The sequence below is a fragment of the Equus przewalskii genome, chromosome 30, assembly GCF_037783145.1.
Source record: "Equus przewalskii isolate Varuska chromosome 30, EquPr2, whole genome shotgun sequence".
Classification (NCBI taxonomy): domain Eukaryota; kingdom Metazoa; phylum Chordata; class Mammalia; order Perissodactyla; family Equidae; genus Equus; species Equus przewalskii.
In genome coordinates this window covers 18888169-18905354 of record NC_091860.1, presented here as the reverse complement: position 1 = coordinate 18905354, position 17186 = coordinate 18888169, and the positions used below count along the sequence as shown (strand labels likewise).

The window sequence follows — 17186 nt, the reverse complement described above, 5'->3', positions numbered from 1 at the left end:
GCTGATATCTTTATGACACAGTTTTACTATTCATGACGCCCAAACATCTTTTCAAATAGTTGTCTTATATTTAGTGTTTTCAAAGAAAGTTCTTAAATTTTTCCCATAGGACTTGCACATCTCTTGTAGATTTATTTCAAGGTAACTTCATAACTTTTGATGATGTAGATGGCATCTTTTAAAAAATTTAATTGTTTATGTTTATAACTGATACAGGGAAAGGAAATTGATTTTTGTAGATTGGCTATCTAGCAGCCTTGATAAAACTTTTCAATTTTAAATATTTTTCAGTAAATGATTTTGGGTTTTCTGCATAGCGAACTACAGTCTATGGATAATGACAGCTTCATGTCTTCCTTTCCAGCCCTCACACGTTTCTTTCTTTTCCTTCCATTTCTGCACTCGCTGGGACCTGCAGTATGGAAACTACGTAGAATTTCTACAAAAGCTTTGTTTGATGTCTCTATTGGGATGATTATATGATGTTTCTCCTTTAATCTTTTAAAGAGATGGCTTACATTAATTGATTTTCAAGTGATAAACCAACCTTGAGTTCCTTATTAATCTCAGTTTGGTCTTGATATAGTGTCCCTACACACACACACTGCTGGATTGTTTGCTATGCTTTGAGGGGTGTTTGGTTTTTGTTGTGGTTGTGATGCATCCATGTGTTAACTTCCCTTTCTCAGAATGTCCTGTTTTGATTTTTAGTGTCACCATTGTGTCAGTACATAGAACAAGTGGGGAAAGCATCCTCCTGTTTCTGTGTCCTGGAATAAATTGTGGGGAAAATGACAAGCCAGAGAAGGTCACACAGCAGCCAAGGACACTTGAGCTGATTCTCCTCTTGCTGCCTCCCTCCTTCCAATCCCTGGGTTAAAGCCACTTTGAAGGACAAGGGAAGCTCAGCTGTTGATCCCATTCATTTTCCAACCTGCAGTCGCAGTGAGTGTCTTGGAATACCAGCGGCACCCAACTCTCTTAGGATAAACTCTAAACCCGTTTTCACATTGGTGGGCGATCAATGCTAGTGAGGCCCCTCAGTGAAAGTCCCCTATGAGGCTTTTCCCGGAAGAATCCGTTAAGGTTCTGAGACGTTAGCAAACTGCCATTTGAAAACCCCAACTGCCGTGGCCCGCGAGCGTGGAGGCACAGCGGGCACAAGGCGCGCCCCGCCCCAGCACAAACACAGATAGCCACACCCCCGAGGTGTCCACAGGCTGCCCAGGTGGGGACACAGTGGCCCCTCTCCTCCTGTCTCCCTGGAAGCTCCTGGCAGCCTTTGAACGTTAGGCTGCAGGGATCTTAGAGGGCCGCGGGGGCGCGTTCTCCACTGCCTGAAACTCCGTGGAGAGAGGGCGCCACTCTTGGGCTGCTCCATCCTCAAGGCACTGCGGCCAGGCCTCTGCGGACACAGCAGCGAGGCTTTCCCGCTCCCCTCGCGCTGGCCGCCGTTTGCGTCGGCTCCTGGCCCACCTCCTGCGCCTTCTCCTTGGGCTCCCGGAAGTTCATGATCTTCATACTCCATGTCGAGTGTAAGGAGAGCTACTGGGCGTCCCCACAGTTTTTCGCTGCCTCTGCTCCCACGACATGAGGTTTGAGCTTCTCCCATTGGTTTCTGCTTTCATGCCCTTTTGGCAAACCTGAAACACAGGTGTCTTAAGTCACAGATGAAGGTGCTCAAGAAATTCCCATTGGCTCCCTGCCGGCCCTGGCTGTTGTCACAAGGAGGGGCTGAGGCTGCCCATCTGTCTGAGGTTGCCCATGTGGATGGAGTTGCCTTTGGACACATCCCCTGGGGAATTGGTTCCTTCTGTGGCTCTGCCACTGCCTCTGATGTGTGAGTGGAGGAAGGGGCCAAGGGGACACACTGGGAGACTGTGCTGGGCTGGGGCAGCTCCCAGGTCCCCTCTGTGGGGTCCAGCCCCAAGCATTGGTTGGGCTGCATGGAGGCGCACTTGGACCCCTGGTGCAGGTGGGGCCTTGCCAGGGAGCTGGGTGGGGGAGGAGCCGAGGCTGTGGAGGCCCTGGACCCTGGCACCATGAAGCTGTCTTTGCCCTTCTGTGTGGAGTTCTGGCCAAGATGGCCCACTGAAAAAGGGGGATTCCTGCATGAATTCGTGCTGGTGGAGACATGGCTGTTCCTGGAGGTGAGGTGGGCTCTTCCTCTCCAGGCAGGGAAGGGGCTGGCAGCCCTGTTCACTTTGCTGCTGCCCTTCCATCCTGACACCTGGCCCTCCTCAGGCAACTTACGTCCTGCATTGCTCTTTTGAATGTTCTTTGAATAGGAATTCAAGGTGGGATTAGCCAGCTTGCTGAATCTCCACAGCTGTGTGTTGGCAGAGACTTCACGCTGTACCTTGTGAGATGAGGAAAGTGCGCTGCTGCTGCTGGTTAGATCAGCTGAAGCCTGGGGTTCGGGGCAATGACAGGGCCCTCCAGCTTGGCTGGCTTGTATCTCAGGGGTAAATACATGGCCATCACTTTGTTGTGCTTCTGGCCCATCAGCGAGTCTTGGATCTCTTCCCTTGTGTGACAAAAGGACATCATCAAGTCGGTTGGCCAAGATTCCTTGGCGTCAGGGAGTGGCTCCACATAAGGACTTAGTTCATCTTCATGACCTTTACTCATCTGTGGATCTTTCTTGATGGGCTCTAAAGTTATTTTCTTGCTGGGATTGAGAAGGAGAAATTTCTTGAGCAGTTTTCCACATTTCCTGGACATGGAAATGGGAATATAGTATACTGCTTTGAGTACCTGCAGCTCCTGGAAGCCCGGGGTCCATCAAAAGGCAGGGATCCACTAACTATCATACAGAGCATCACATCCAGATTCCACACATTTACCATGGGTCCATCATATTTGGTCCTTGAAGAGTCCCTGGGCAGCATAAAGGAGGACTGCCCAAGGAGGTATTCAGCTTGTACATTGCTTATGCCAAAGTCTTCAAAGTTGATTTTCATGTCAGCCTCCAAGAGCAGAGGATTCTGCCTTTAACTCTATGAACAAAGCACTTGTAGTGTCGCGGTGCCACAGACACTAACTGTTGGAGTTCGTCTAGGGTGTCTTTATCTGTAGACTGCCGTGAGCCACTAGGAACTCAAACAGCTCTCTTCCATTAGATTTCTCCATGACAAGGGAGAGTGTTTCCTCAGTCGGGATCACTTCAAATCATTATTTTGGGACAGTTCAACGCCTTCATGATTCTTGTTTGGGGGACAGTCTCTGGAGTTTGGAGGAGTTCTGCTAATCTTGTTAATGACCTTCACAGCTACCTCTTTCTCAAGCCGGGATGTTCTGAGCCAACTTCAACTTGGTCAAGTTACCCTTGGTGATGGTCTTCAGAGTTGGTCTTTGCCAGTTTGGCTCTCCTCCTCAGCAGAGCTGGCTGAGAGGCCCTGAAACGTGTTGGACTTACTGCTGACCTTGGAGTCAAGATGTCCCAAGGTCAACTTAAAATTGGGAAAAGCTGATGAAAAGCTTTGCATAAATCACCACAAAAGGAAATGACTTCCAGAGTCGACCTGATGAACTGATTTTTATAATGGCATCAAAACCCAACGCCAGGCAAACATGCCGCTAAACAAGAACAGATAGTAACAAAGCGAATACAAGAAAAAATGAGGAAGAAAAAAAAGAATTTGAAAAAAGGGAATGATGAAAAGAAGGCACAGTAAAGAGTAAACAAAAAATGAAAACGAGAGAGAAAAAAAGAATCATAAAGAAAAAGGGGGAAAAGAAGAAAGAAAAAATGGGGGGGAATGGTAAAACTTAATAACAAACAGAATAGACGAAACTCCACGATGTCAAGGAGGAGACTTGGTCAGGGTTCTTCAGGTCACTGAAAATGAGCTTCCTGAGCTAGAAGAATGAAACACAGCCCCCAGCCTGGGACTAAACAGAAGCTTGAAATTGCATAACAATGGCTCTTTGTGAGGCCAAAGCAAGAAATGGACCCAACAAAGCTGGGGATAATCAACAGTGGTTTGCTGATTTTTGGGACTCTAGAACACTTCACTCTTGTAAGCAAGCTCTTGAGGACACCAAATAGCTTATTGCTTAGATGGGTGATAGCTATCAACCTTTACGTTATTAGAAATGAAAACGTCTAGGAAGCTTCCAGGGCCTTTTCATTTCTAGTTTGAAAAGCTGTAGTAAGTTTTGGCTTTGAAGTACTCATAATGTCTACACTTAAAGTTAAACCTGACACAAACTGCATTTTCCAAGATACTTTTTAAGGACATAGATAAAAATTTTCTGCCCATGTTATATTTTTTCCTGCTTTGTGACATCTTCTGGGATGAGGCTAACCTTACTATTGTATGAGTCACTAATCAGAGATTTAGCTTTTTCATAAATCTAAGTGTTTTAAAATGCTATATTTAGTATTATATGTTATGCATTTCTGATATATGGTTTTGTGTGATTGGTTGGATTTGTTTGTGGTGATTGGTCTAAACATGTGTCAGTGATGAATATTCACAAGTGTGCAAGGATGGTAGTGTGAGAGAAAAGACTCCTATTCTGTTGTTACATGAAACGAGTCTATAAGTGCTACCAGATTGAGTATAAACAGGTCTATAGGGAGAAAATCAAAACAGGGTTCTTCATACTTTCTGACTAAGCAATGACCTCAAGTCACTTCATTACTAGTAAAGTTATAAACAAAACTCAGTGATGTCCTAAAATTGAGTTAGTGATTACAGTGCTGGTGATTATATTACAACATTAGATGAATAAATAATTTTGTACAACAAACATTGTAATATAATTTTCTGAAACAACAATTAATATAATTTCCCAAAAGAGACCAGGTTACATTTCACATCATTTTAGTGTGAGGATGTCTCCAGAGGACTCTTTGCAGCAAAACTAGCCAGGACCATTTCCTTGTAACAAGCTTCAGAGAAAGAATAAATCTGACAGGAGGCACTGTTACATAAATATCTTTCACCTTTTACCCAAACTAACGAGATATAATGGCTACCTCAGGGCTTTATCTTCTCAAAACATCACTGGCAACAATCTCCCATTTGTCTAATGTTCCTCATTAAACTCGTGAAGTTCGTAGCCTTTGGTTTGAGTGATAATACGTAGCCAGGGCTGATTGAAAGTACACGGGCCTTATAATTTTGTTTCTATTCTGCTTTTGTGGTTATAATATTGCATGTGTATTAATGTGTATATTAATGTCCAGTTAACATATTCTGCAAGTGAACTCCATCAAACAAAATGTCTCCTTACTGGGGATACCACTTACTCCCCACTTAGCACCCTTTTCCCCCGTTTTTGTCAACAATCTTGCTTTTGTTTAGTTATGGAGCCATAATATGCTCAGGGAAGGTGCGCCCATCTCCGGGAGAAGAATCATCATTGGGCTAAGCCAGTCTTGTTTGACTCATTCCCCTCTGCTGGTGATTGGTTCAAGTGTGGGCATGTGAGCAATTCTGGCCAATGAGCCACGAAGGGAAGTCTGTTGGGACTTCTTAGAAAGATTCTTCTTTCTGATAAAATAAAAGAAATGCACGAGGGAAAACTTACTGCCTTATACCACGAGATTTTGTAGGATGTGATGATCAGAGCTGTGACAGCTAAATTGTGACCTTGAGAGGATAAGCCTAAGGGCAAATGCCAACATTCTGAGGATGGCCAAAGGGAAATATGGAAAGCCCTTGGGACTTTGATGGAATGTTGTGGAGCCCAGTGAGGCAATCCTGGGAAACCTCCAGACTCAATGACAGACAATAACCCCTACTGAACAACCATTGTCAGTAAGATTCAGTGACCCGCAGACTGAAAGGGTCAGCATCCCTGAAACTGGAGGAAAATACATGCACCTTTAGACCATAGTGAATGCAAATGGCATCTGTGGGTGCAAAGACGAAGCATATCCTTGTGCAACGGTGTCCCCGCCTTCCTTTTAGGCCAGTTTGCTCTTTGCGGTGCTCTAGCCCAAGGCTTCTTGTCGAGTGAGGGACCACAGACAAGTACTTTTTTGTGTGTATAGTAAAATATACATAGCATGAAGTTTACTATTTTAACCGTTTTCAAGTGTACAATTCAGTGGCATGAAGTACATTCACAATGCTGTGTAACCACCCCTACTGTCTCCAAAATGTTTTCATTCTCCCAAACAAAGCCTCCATACCCATTGAACAATAACTTCCCATCCCCTCCTCCTCCAGCCCTGCTAAGCTCTACTCTACTTTCTGTCTCTATGAATTTGCCTATTCAAGGTACCTCAGGTAAATGTAATAATCACACAGTATTTCTCCTTTGGTGACTGGCTCATTTCACTTAGCATAATGTTTTTCAAAGTTCATCCATGTTGTAGCATCTATCAGCACTTCATTCCTTTAATGGCTGAGTAACATTCCATTGCATGTATAGATCACATTTTATCCATTCATCTGTTGATGGGCATTTGGATTGTTTCCACCTTTTGGCTATTATGGAAAATGCTGCTATGAACATTGGCGTCAAAGTATCTGTCAAGTCCCTGTTTTCAGCTCTTTTGAGTATATTCCTGGGAGTGGAATTGCTGGGTCATATTGTCCTTCTGTGTTTCATTTATTTTGAGGAACTGCCAAACTGTTTTCCACAGCAGCACTACCATTTTACATTCCTACCTATAATGTCAGAGGGTTCCAGTTTCTCAATATAGTCACGAACACTTGTTCTTTTCCGGTTTTTTAAATAATAGCCATCCTCGTGGGTGTAAAGTAATATTGCAAATCGGGTATGTGTCTTGCAAATATATTTCCTCCTTTCTGTGGGTTGTCTTTTTACTCTCTTGATAGTGTCCTTTGATTCACAGAAGGTTTAATTTTGATGAAGATCCACTTACCGATTTTTGGTTTTGTTGCTTATGCTTTTGCTATCATATCCAAGGAAGCATTGCCAAATTCAGTGCCATGAAAATCTTCCCCTATGTTTTCTTTCAAGAGTTTGAAGCTTTTAGCTCTTAAGGTTAGATCTTTGATCCATTTTGAGTTCATTTTTGTAGAAGGGTCCAACTTCATTCTTTCCCATGTGGATACCCAGTTTTCCCAGCACCATTTGATGAAAAGATAGTCCTTTCACCACTGAATGGTCTTGGCCCCTTTCTCAAAACTTAATTGACCACATATGTGAGGGTTTGTTTCAGGGCTCTCTATTCGATCCCATTGGCCTCTGTGTCTGTCTTGATGTCAGTACCGTACTCTTTTGATTACTGTAGCTTTGTAGTACGTTTTTAAAATCAGGAAGTTGGGTCTTCTGATGCTGTTCTTTTCAAGATTATTTTGGCTGCATGAGGCCCCTTGAGATTCTATATGAATTTTAGTATGGGTTTTCTCTATTTCAGCAAAAAAAAGTCCCTTAGGATTTTGATAGGAATGGTACTGAATCTTTAGATTGCTTTGGCTAGTCGTGTCAAGATGAGCACTTCTTAACTCTGCCTGCCCATCCAATCATCTGGAAGGAAAAACACAAACGCAAACCAGATTCCCAGCTCCAGAGATTCTGAGTGCAAGGTTGTGGGCTAGGGAGCAAACATCAGGAATGATGCAGCCAGGGCTGAGATCTAGTATCTGATATGACAGCTTAGCTCTCTTTCTCAGAAGAGTCCCTGCATAACATAAGTGGTGGTCCACAGTCTCATGGCTCTCCTTCCCGCACGCATACACACTCTGCCCCAGGAATACTCAGCTACTTAACTTCCCTGTTTTCCAGGCTTATAGATGGCCGCTGCAGCTCCACTGTCCAGAATGCCCTTCTCCTGCCTTCTTCACCCGCCGAGTCCTCTTTCAAGACTCAGCCTAGATGGCACCTCCTCCAGGAGGCCTTCAAGACAAAAAGTATCTTTAGCCCGGTCTACAAGCTCGTACCCCTCCCTCCCCCCCCTCCTCCTATCCTCCCCTTTCTTCAAAGGCTCTAGCTCCATGGGCCTCCCTGGTGTTCCAACAGGCTCAGCGCACTCCTGCCTGAGGGCCCTCACCCCTGAACACCCTTCCCGGGTGTCTGCTCAGCTCACTCCCTCACCTCTTCCAGGTCTTTGTTCCGATGTCACCTCTCAGGTTTTTGTCACCCACCCCATCACCCCTTTCCTCTCTGCTTGGCTTTGTTTTTGTCCACAGCAGTTTTCATCATCTGACATAATATCTTTTACTTTTTCTGTTTGTCTGTCTCCTCCATTAGAACTTTTTTTGGTTGACTGCTTTATCCACAACACTTAGAATTCAATAAATACTGTCATCTGTTGAAAAAATGAAGGAAAAAAGGAAGGAAGAAAGGAAAGAAGGGAAGAAGGAAGGATGGAAGGGATGGAGGGAGAGAGGGAGGGAAGAAAGAAAAACAGTTGCCTCCTCCTTATGTATGGAGCATCTAGCACATAAAAGATGCTCACTAACTATTCAACCAGGGCCAGCCTGGTGGGGTAGTGGTTAAGGTCTTGTGCTCTGCTTCAGTGGCCCAGGGGTCACAGGTTTGGATCCTGGGCACGGACCTACACACTGCTCATCAAGTGATGCTGTGCCAGTGTCCCATATACAAAGTAGAGGGAGATGGCACAGATGTTAGCTCAGGGACCATCTTCCTCAAGCAAAAAGGAGAAGACATTAGCTCAGGGCCAATTTCCCTCAGCAAAACATAAACAAGTAAATAAATAGATATTGAACAAAGTAAAATGTTATTTGTATTTTTTACTTAATACATATACACAGACATATGTACACATTTCTATCTTAAAAGTACTTCTCAATCACTTATTCTCATACTGCTTTAGAAAGTATTCTGTGATAATTTAATTCATAAAAATATCTGTACTTTAATTTTAAAACTATAGGGGTTGTTCAAGTACATCTCTGGCATATTTTGAACAGTTGCTTGCAGCCTATATTTTATATCACATGGATACTTTACTCCCAAAATTGGTGCTGGCTCTTTCGGATCTATGGAAAATCAAAAGGCTAGCATCACATCACGTTAGGCCTTTCCCTTAAGAAAAAAACAACTCTAAAAGTTAGTCTATTAAAAACTTGTTACCATCTGATTTAAGGTCTTTCAAATTCCTCCTTGAAAAGACAGCTCTGCCAAGGCCCCAGCACCCTTTTATGTCCCCCTGTAGCCATGTAGGCAAGGCTTGACTGAATCTGCCCTAGCCTTGGTGGCACGCCCTGCAATTCCTCCTGGAATGAGGCCTCCCTATCGTGTGGGATGTGTTTCTCCTCCCATTTCTCAGTTTCTGCTGAGCACAGGAGGGCTGAGAGGTGGTGGCGGAGATGATGGTGTGTTACGCTGAGTTTCTACAATAAAATAACTAACAGCTGTCATTAAAAAGTGAAACTGATCATTCAGTAAAGGATATGCAGTATACGTGTTAAAGTGATAATTTGAAAACCATGCTTGGAAAACATGGGAAAATGTTATATTGAATGAAAACCAGAACCCCAAATTTAATTTATGTTATTTTAACAATGTCAGTGGACACATAAATGTGAAACAAATTAGAAGCGAACACAGAGAGGAAACGTGTTTTGAGGTAATTGAGTCATGGCAAACGTTTTTTCTTCTCACTTTTTTGTTGGCATGTTTGTGTGATACAAATGGGAGAGAAATGACCTTTGAAGTGCAGTTTTTCATTTTAGCAACATTCTTGTGGAAATTTTATTGCTAGTCTTAAAACAGAACACAAGTGCTAAAATTATAGAGGCTACAGTTAATTTTGATTAACTGAATTCTGTTTTTAATTACTAATTTTTTTTTTTTTGAGGAAGATTGGCTCTGAGCTAACATCTGTGCCCATCTTTGTCTATTTTACATGTGGGACGCCTGCTACAGCATGGCTTGATAAGTGGGATGTAGGTCCATTCCTGGATCCAAACCGGCAAACCCAGGCTGCCAAAGTGGAACGCACAAACTTAACTGCTGCGCCACTGGGTCCTGCCCCTGTTAACTGAATTCTTAATTCAGCGTCTCACTGCATTCAACACAGTTACCGTTATCAAGCACTTTCTGCGGGCCAGGAACTGTGCCAAGCACCTTACACAGATGATCTCTTCTAATCCTCACAACAGGGACCATTATTATCCCTTCCTAGAGAGGGTTAAGTAGCTTGGTTTAGGTCACAAGCCTGGTTAGTGATGAAGTTAGGCTTTCAACCTCAGCAGCCTGGCTCCAGAGCCAGGCAATGTAATGGCAGGCAATCTTCAGAGAACAAATGCAAATTGAGATGATGCTATAAATCTAACTATACAGACTGGAACCATAAATCTGAAACCTTAGGGGACCAAAACCTTATACACATTTCCTTCTCATTATTGTAGTATTTCCATTATACGTGTGTGTCTCTCTTCGTCTTACAGCTTAAAAGCTAGCTCTAAGACTAATTTAGAATTATGTGTTTCCAGTTCATCACAATGAAACAACAGGATTCATTTTATGAAATAAAGTCTGTAGTTACACTCAAACTCATTGTAAATTTCTTTCTTTCTTTTTTTAAGTCAGGAAGATTGGCCCTGAGGGAACATCTGTGCCAATCTTCCTCTGTTTTGTATGTGGGATGCCTCCACAGCATGGCTGAGAGTGGAGTAGGTCTGTACCTGGGATCCCAAGCCAAGAACACCAGGCTGAGGAAGTGGAGCAGGGAACTCTTTAACCACTCAGTCACAGGCGGGACCCCTCTAACTTTATTTTTAATCTTTCTAATTGTGATTTTAAAAATCACACTGAACTTTACCCTGTGTAACCTGCAATAATCTTGGACAAAAAGCAACATGGTTTTTTGCTTTATGGTTTTTTACCTTATGGCCAGTTAGCTACTATGTAGTTGATGAAAATTGAAAAGATAGAAACTAGACCAAAAAATGGGAAACAAAACGAGCAGCGAAGTCACTCAGAAAGGGAAGAAGATGATTAGAAGAGGAAAAGGAAGAGCAGCTCAGTCAGACTGGAAAAGAACCGGAAAGGAGGCATGGAGCGAGGCGGCTCCTGAGGTCAGAAGCAATCCACTGTCGTCTAAGTTCTTGCCAAGGGCAAAGCAACAGACTCAGCTGCCTGACCTTGAAAATGGTCTTCAGCTGTCGTGCAATTGTGCGCGAGTTCGCAGCGACTCCGCTGTCACCGCTCGTGTCCACCGGTTGGGGCGGACATGCGGAGTTTCTGAACTGCAGTCGCAGCGCTCAGAGCAGCCTTTACTCTCCTCCTCTTTAGGGGGCTCAAGATCGCCCACACTGTCGCCTGTCAGCTCGTTGTTTCCCCTCAATCCACCCTTCGTCTCCCGTTTGTCTTGCTTTTCCTGCTGCTGGGGATTCGGCGGGGATTCGATGGAGACGGCGGCGCTGGGACAGGGATCTGCGTCCCTGGGGCAAGTCCGACACAGAAGGGGGAGGAGCGAGAGGGCTGAGGCTGCCAGGCGCGGAAAGGGAGAAACTGGGTTGGAAAGGAGAGGATGCCAGGTGACAGGAACGGCCTGCAGGACGTTACGGGCAGTACACAGGCCCCCAGAGCAGGTAGGGGAGACGCGAGCAGACGGTTACCAGGGCAACCGTGCGGTCTCGCGAGACAGACACTGCGCCTGCGCACTGCAGCCCGAAGACACTTTCCCGAGCCTCTGCCTCCACCCCCGCTCCCGAGCTTCAGGGTTTCCAGACGTCCGGCGTCGCTCTGGGGCTCCCGGGCTTGGCGACGCCGTGCGCCGACCTTTTCCATCCGGAGCGACCGTTATAATGCAGAAGGAGGAAATGTGAGGTTCTCTGAGCGCGTGGAGGGCGGAGTCGGGAGGGCGAGGGCTCTGCGCACGCGCGTTGCACGTGGAGCCGGCGCCGCCGCGCTCGGGAGCGGGAGCCCGGCCGGGGCCGCCGGGCTGGAGGGTCGCACGGGTGGGTCCGGTCGGTACTCGCAGAGCCGGCGCGCGGGTCTCCAGGGCCTCCACCCACCCCGCCTGGCCGCCCCCGCCCCGACTCCTGTATTTTCCTGCCTCCGGGCCTTGGCTGGCGCTCCGCACCCCGCCTGTGTTGAATGTGTGTTGGGTCCCAGAATTACTAGGATAAAGCCCCGTCCTGGCCCTTCGGGACTCTAGAACTTTCGGGCGACAACCGAAGAGAACCGCGAACGCTAAAGAGTAAATCGAAGGCTGGAGATACAGCGGCGGCGTCCCGGGGAGGGGTTAACTCAGGGTCAGGACTGCAGCCCCTGGGACCTGGGGCTCCCCTCCCCCCGCAACCGGATCCACAGCCCAGGAGGATTCCCTCAGTCCTCTCTCTGCTTTACCCCTCGTTGATCACTAAGTCCAGGATTTTCTCTCCACTATTTAAACTAGCATGTACTTCTGTCCGTCCATTCTGCGGCGACTCTAGTGCGGGCCACCGTCCTGTCTTCCCAGGACGACTCCAGGAGCCGTTTGCTGCTTCCCGTCTCGGCAAAGGACCCTTCCAGGCCCGACTTCGGGAAGATCTTTCCTCAGTGCCTTTCTAATCGTGCCCCTGTGCTTTCAGCGTTACAGTCGCTTGCCACTAAAAGCTTGCAAGGACCTTCCCCGTCTCGTCTTTACCTACCTTGCCTGATGTCTCACCTCTCTCTAGCATCTGTCCTGGCGACGTTCAGCTCTTTTCCTTTTCCTTAATGCTGTTCCCTGGGATACTCTCTTTCTCCTTCGTTCTCCCTTTAGTAGGCATTATTCAGATAAAGGTTCAGAGTCACTTCCTACAGGAGACGCTTCCTGACCCCTCAACTAAGTCCTGACCCCTCAACTGCTGTACGTTTCCCTAGTGTCCTGTTGTTTCTTGACCTTAATGTGCACCACATCGTATTGTATTATTAATTCCTGATACGTCTTCCTCATAGATTCTAAGCTCGGGGAGTCCACTGACTGTTTTTACTTTAATACTTTATGGCTTGGTGCATTGTGGCTAATCCAGAAATACTTGCTGAAGTAAGAAAGATGGTGTTGGGGCAGAGGGAGTTGTTTGTATGAAGACATGGAGGTGAGAAACCGGTGGCCTCCTTCAGTAGTCTGTGGTTCAGTGGAGGGGTGTAACAGGCATGGTGTGGCAGGTAAGGAGAAGGCTGGTGGGAAGATGGGGGCCAGGGTGTGGAGGGCCTTAGAGAGTTCACTCTTCTTTCTCCTTATCAGTCAGTACTTAGTTTTTGGATTCAGTGACATAAGGTTCTGCTTGTCCAAACTGGCTCTCCTCTCCCCCAGCAGGTTCTGAAGACAGGAGGCGTTAAGGTTGGCCTTGCTCTCCCTCCAGGGCACTTAACTGTAAGTATTTATCTAAGGATTCTGTGTTGTTTGAATGCTCAGACTCATTAACTGACTGGCATTTTGGCAAGAGCTCTGTCGGCTCCTATTTGCCTTGCTCATCTTCCTGGCCACCGTAAACGTGGTGCCAGCCTCTGCCAGTCATCACTGGATTGTGAGCTCCTTCCTGATTCCCTGAGCTTAAGGGGGGCGTGGAGTGGATGGGGGCTGGGAGCGCTGCTCGGTGGGGCTGGTGTGAAGAAAGAGGCTTAGGCCGCAGACCCTGAGTGTCTAGCAGTGGGTGACACTGACATGAACAAGGCCTGACTTCTTTACCCTGAGGGGCTCAATTTTGGTCTTCTGTTAGAAGGTGACTGAGGAGGAACACTGGAGGCCAGTAGAGGTCACGAGACCATTCCCAGTGCTGCCAGTGTGGAAAGGCTGCCTGTCCTCTGCCAGCCGTTCCTAATTCTGCTTCTGCATCAGAGTCACCTGGGCAGCTTTTTACACATACAGATGCTTTGGGCCTATTCCCAGGGATCCCAATTCAGTATTTCTGGGGTAAGGACCAGCCACCTATATGTTTTAAAAGGCCATGTGTTAGTTTTGAGCTGCAGCCATGATGGAAAGAGCATATAATTTGGATGTGGGAAACCGATTGTGACTTTGGGCCAGGTATTTAACCTGAGTCTGTGCCCTCGTCCACGTGTTGGACAATTATACAGGAATTTTGTGAGTCAATTAATACATGGAGAAGGTGCCTCATAAATTCCAGCACACCCCACAAAGTCGCTTGCTCCTCTCCATCAGCAGCCAGCCTAGTCAGTGGAAGTTTAAAGGGAGAGGACTTGATTCTTAATCCTCGTTGGGGCAGTTCAGGAGAGGCTGGCCTCGGCGGGATAAATGACCTGGAAGGAGAAAGTCTGGTTACCTGGTAGTAGCGACACTTCCAAACTCCAGACTGCTCCAGGGCTGGCTTGTTTCACTTCCTTTAGTTTTGCCACGTGGGTCCCTGTGTTCTTAGTTGAGCCTCAGGAAGAAGGTGAGGAAGAAAAGGGAGGAAAGAGAAATGCAGTTGCCTCTGGGAAGGAGAAACAGCACATGCTCCATAGACCAGTGCTTTATAATATTTCCCAGTAAGGATCCTTCTTACTATTTTTCCTCAATGGATTACTATCTTTAAATTTCAGTACAAAATTTCCCTAGTTTTCATCAAATTGCCAACTGGAGGAGAAGTTTGCTTGGAATAGCCATAGGAAGGGGCATACACTCCTGCCTGTGTATCAGATGTTTTAGGAGAGAGATGCAAAAGGCTAGGGCCTGGGGGGGACGGAGACTTACGGAAGGGCATGGAATGAAAGGATGCTTTGAATTTTAATGATGTGCGTATATTACAGTTCCCATTCAGAGAGTCACACCTGTTTAACCATGAATGGCCCCCGCTCCCCAGCTCCGTGCAGGCGGATACGGGGACTTGGGTGGGTGGACGTGGGGACCGCTCCCTGCTGAACTCCCGGGCCGAGACCACGGCCTGCACATTGGAGGTGTCAGCGAGTATGTATTTATGGATGACTGGAAGCCTAACTGGAAAGCAGTTTCGAAAATGGTGCCAAACCTCTAAGGTTAATACCATCCAGTCATTCAATGGATAAATAATTAATGAACCAGTAGAAACGTGGAACATTTTAAATAAATGAAATAAAGAAATAGAATTTCACTGTGAATGCAGTAAGGCAAAACATTCATATATTGCCTGTATATGAGTAAAGACAGTGTCATGAAAAAATGGAGAAAATAAATTACTTAAAGAAAGGTTATGTGTCTGCTCCGATAATTGGTCCTATATGATCAGGCTTTCGAGAATCAGAGATACCACCCAGGTCGTCTGAAGTGACACGCTGAGAGCTCACAGGGATTCCCTTTGTTGTTCCCTCTCTATGAAGGGTGTTCAGAATGGCCGCAGCTCCGCGGGCACCAGCGAGGGGCTCTGTTCGGAAGACGAGACCTTTAACGGTAAAGACATCGTTGAACAACCCGTATACTCTCTGCTGGAGCCCTCTGGAGAGAGAGGATATGCTCTTCATATTACAGACACTCGAAGACAGATTTCGGTCTGTTGGACTGCAGAAGATCGAGGATAAGAAGAGAAAGAAAAAGCAGCCTTTTTTAAAAAAACAAAGCAGAGACAAATGTAGCATAGATGTTGATATCAATGAGGAGACGGAGAAGCAGCCAGAAGGCGAGCACCAAGTGTCAGGGTGGACCCCTGTCCACGTCAGGAAGCAGCTGGCCATCGGTGTTAATGAGGTCACCAGAGCTCTGGAGAGGAGCGAGCTGCTCTTAGTCCTGGTGTGCAAGTCAGTGCAGCCTGCCATCATCACCTCCCACCTGATTCAGTTAAGCGTGAGCAGAACCGTTCCTGCCTGCCAGGTTCCCCGGCTCAGTGAGAGGGTTGCCCCTGTCATCGGCTTAAAATGTGTCCTGGCTTTGGGTTTCAAAAAGAACACCACTGCCTTTGTGGATGAGGTAGAAGCTATAATTCCCAGAGTGCCCAGATTAAATGTAGCGTGGCTTCAAGACAGCCTCAAAGCCTCCAGGGACAACTTAGAGCCTGAATCTTTGGAAAGCCAAGACAAAGAGCTTTTGGAAACTTCCTTTGAAGACGTCTCTAAATGTAAGAGAAAGCCCGTTGAAGGACAGCAGGCTGTGGTGTTACAACCGCTTAAGATAAAGAAACTGATTCCAAACCCCAATAAGATAAGGAAACCCCCCAAGAGTAAAAAAACGACTTCAAAGTAATCCCATTTAAACTTGACATTTCTTACAGTTGTAAAATGAGACCTTGTGAAAGAACCTCGAAACTATTAAAATGAGTTACTTTTACACATATTGTTGGGATATTGTTTGGTAATGTTCTTTTCAGTTGTGTAAGACTTTTTGTACAGCACAGCTATGCTGTAGTTTAAAAACACTAAGTACAAAAATTACTCGGAAGTATGAATATCAAACAGAAGTTGATTGAAACATGTCCATGCTTGCATTAATTCACTTTTTAAAAGGCTGGTACGATGCTTGTAAGCAAGAACATCTGTATCCTACAGCCCTTAACATCTTTCTATCAAACTTGGAAAATGTGCCACACTACACATGGTTCTGGTTAGTGGAGTGGATGAAACCAGATTGTGGATGTATTATCAGTTTTAAAGGAAAGATACTAAACGCCAAGCAATATATTGTCTTCAGAAACAATTCATCCTTTTTACTTCCTGTCAATGTTAGTTTCTCTGTAGGTAGGCATAAGTATGGGCTTGGGAGAACGGCTTGATACTTAGAGAAAAAGCCGTAGATAAATAGATAAGGTATTTTGACTAGTTAGAATTCATCCCTTTACATGGTTAATTTATTTCCTTGGAAATTTAACGTGTATAAGATGGTAATTAGGTGAAATGTGGCGGGAAGAGAAGAAAAAACTGAGGAGCTTGGATGCGCAGAGGTGAGTCTGCAATGACTGGGGTGCTCCATGTTAGGAAATGGAGCATAATCAATGCTCTGTGTTGCTGTGAAAGTGTCTGCTCTTGACAGTGTGTGTTTGGAAAAGTTACTTTCTGTAATTTAGGGGGAAGGTTTTGGATTGCCAGAGTTTATTTTCAGCCTATTTTCTGGTTGACTCATAAATTATACCACTTCCCTTTCATTTAAATCTTAGTGAGTGCTTTCTTGGCAAAAAAAGAAGGGGTGAGAGGCTGCCTCATGGAATAGAGCATTTCCATTATTGACAAAGGATGCAGGACATTCTAGTTTTTTTGAATCTGTAAAACACTATTGCGTTGAAATTTAGTTCTAATAGCTACTTTGTAAACAGTTTTACCAATGGTCTATTTTAAAATTTCCATTGGTAATCTTAAATTATAAAGAGGCAAATGTGCTAGTTATTAATAACTATTTTAAAATGACAGTAAAAGAATAT

The 17186-nt window shown here is 45.5% G+C and overlaps 1 protein-coding gene across 12 annotated transcripts; it reads left to right on the top strand.

Annotated features, from left to right (window-relative positions):
* Positions 1-1132: 1132 nt before the first annotated feature.
* RPP38 (ribonuclease P/MRP subunit p38) lies at positions 1133-16106 on the top strand. 12 transcript variants are annotated; one of them, XM_008529109.2, is made up of 3 exons: positions 1133-1595; positions 13184-13240; positions 15163-16106. In XM_008529109.2, the coding sequence occupies exon 3, from the start codon at positions 15173-15175 to the stop codon at positions 16016-16018; it is 846 nt and encodes a 281-aa protein (XP_008527331.1). In that variant the 5' UTR covers positions 1133-1595; positions 13184-13240; positions 15163-15172; the 3' UTR covers positions 16019-16106. The 12 variants fall into 12 exon arrangements, with proteins under 12 accessions (XP_008527331.1, XP_070457212.1, XP_070457213.1 ...); XM_070601111.1 differs by having other exon boundaries at positions 13181-13240; XM_070601112.1 differs by having other exon boundaries at positions 1138-1535.
* Positions 16107-17186: the final 1080 nt, after the last annotated feature.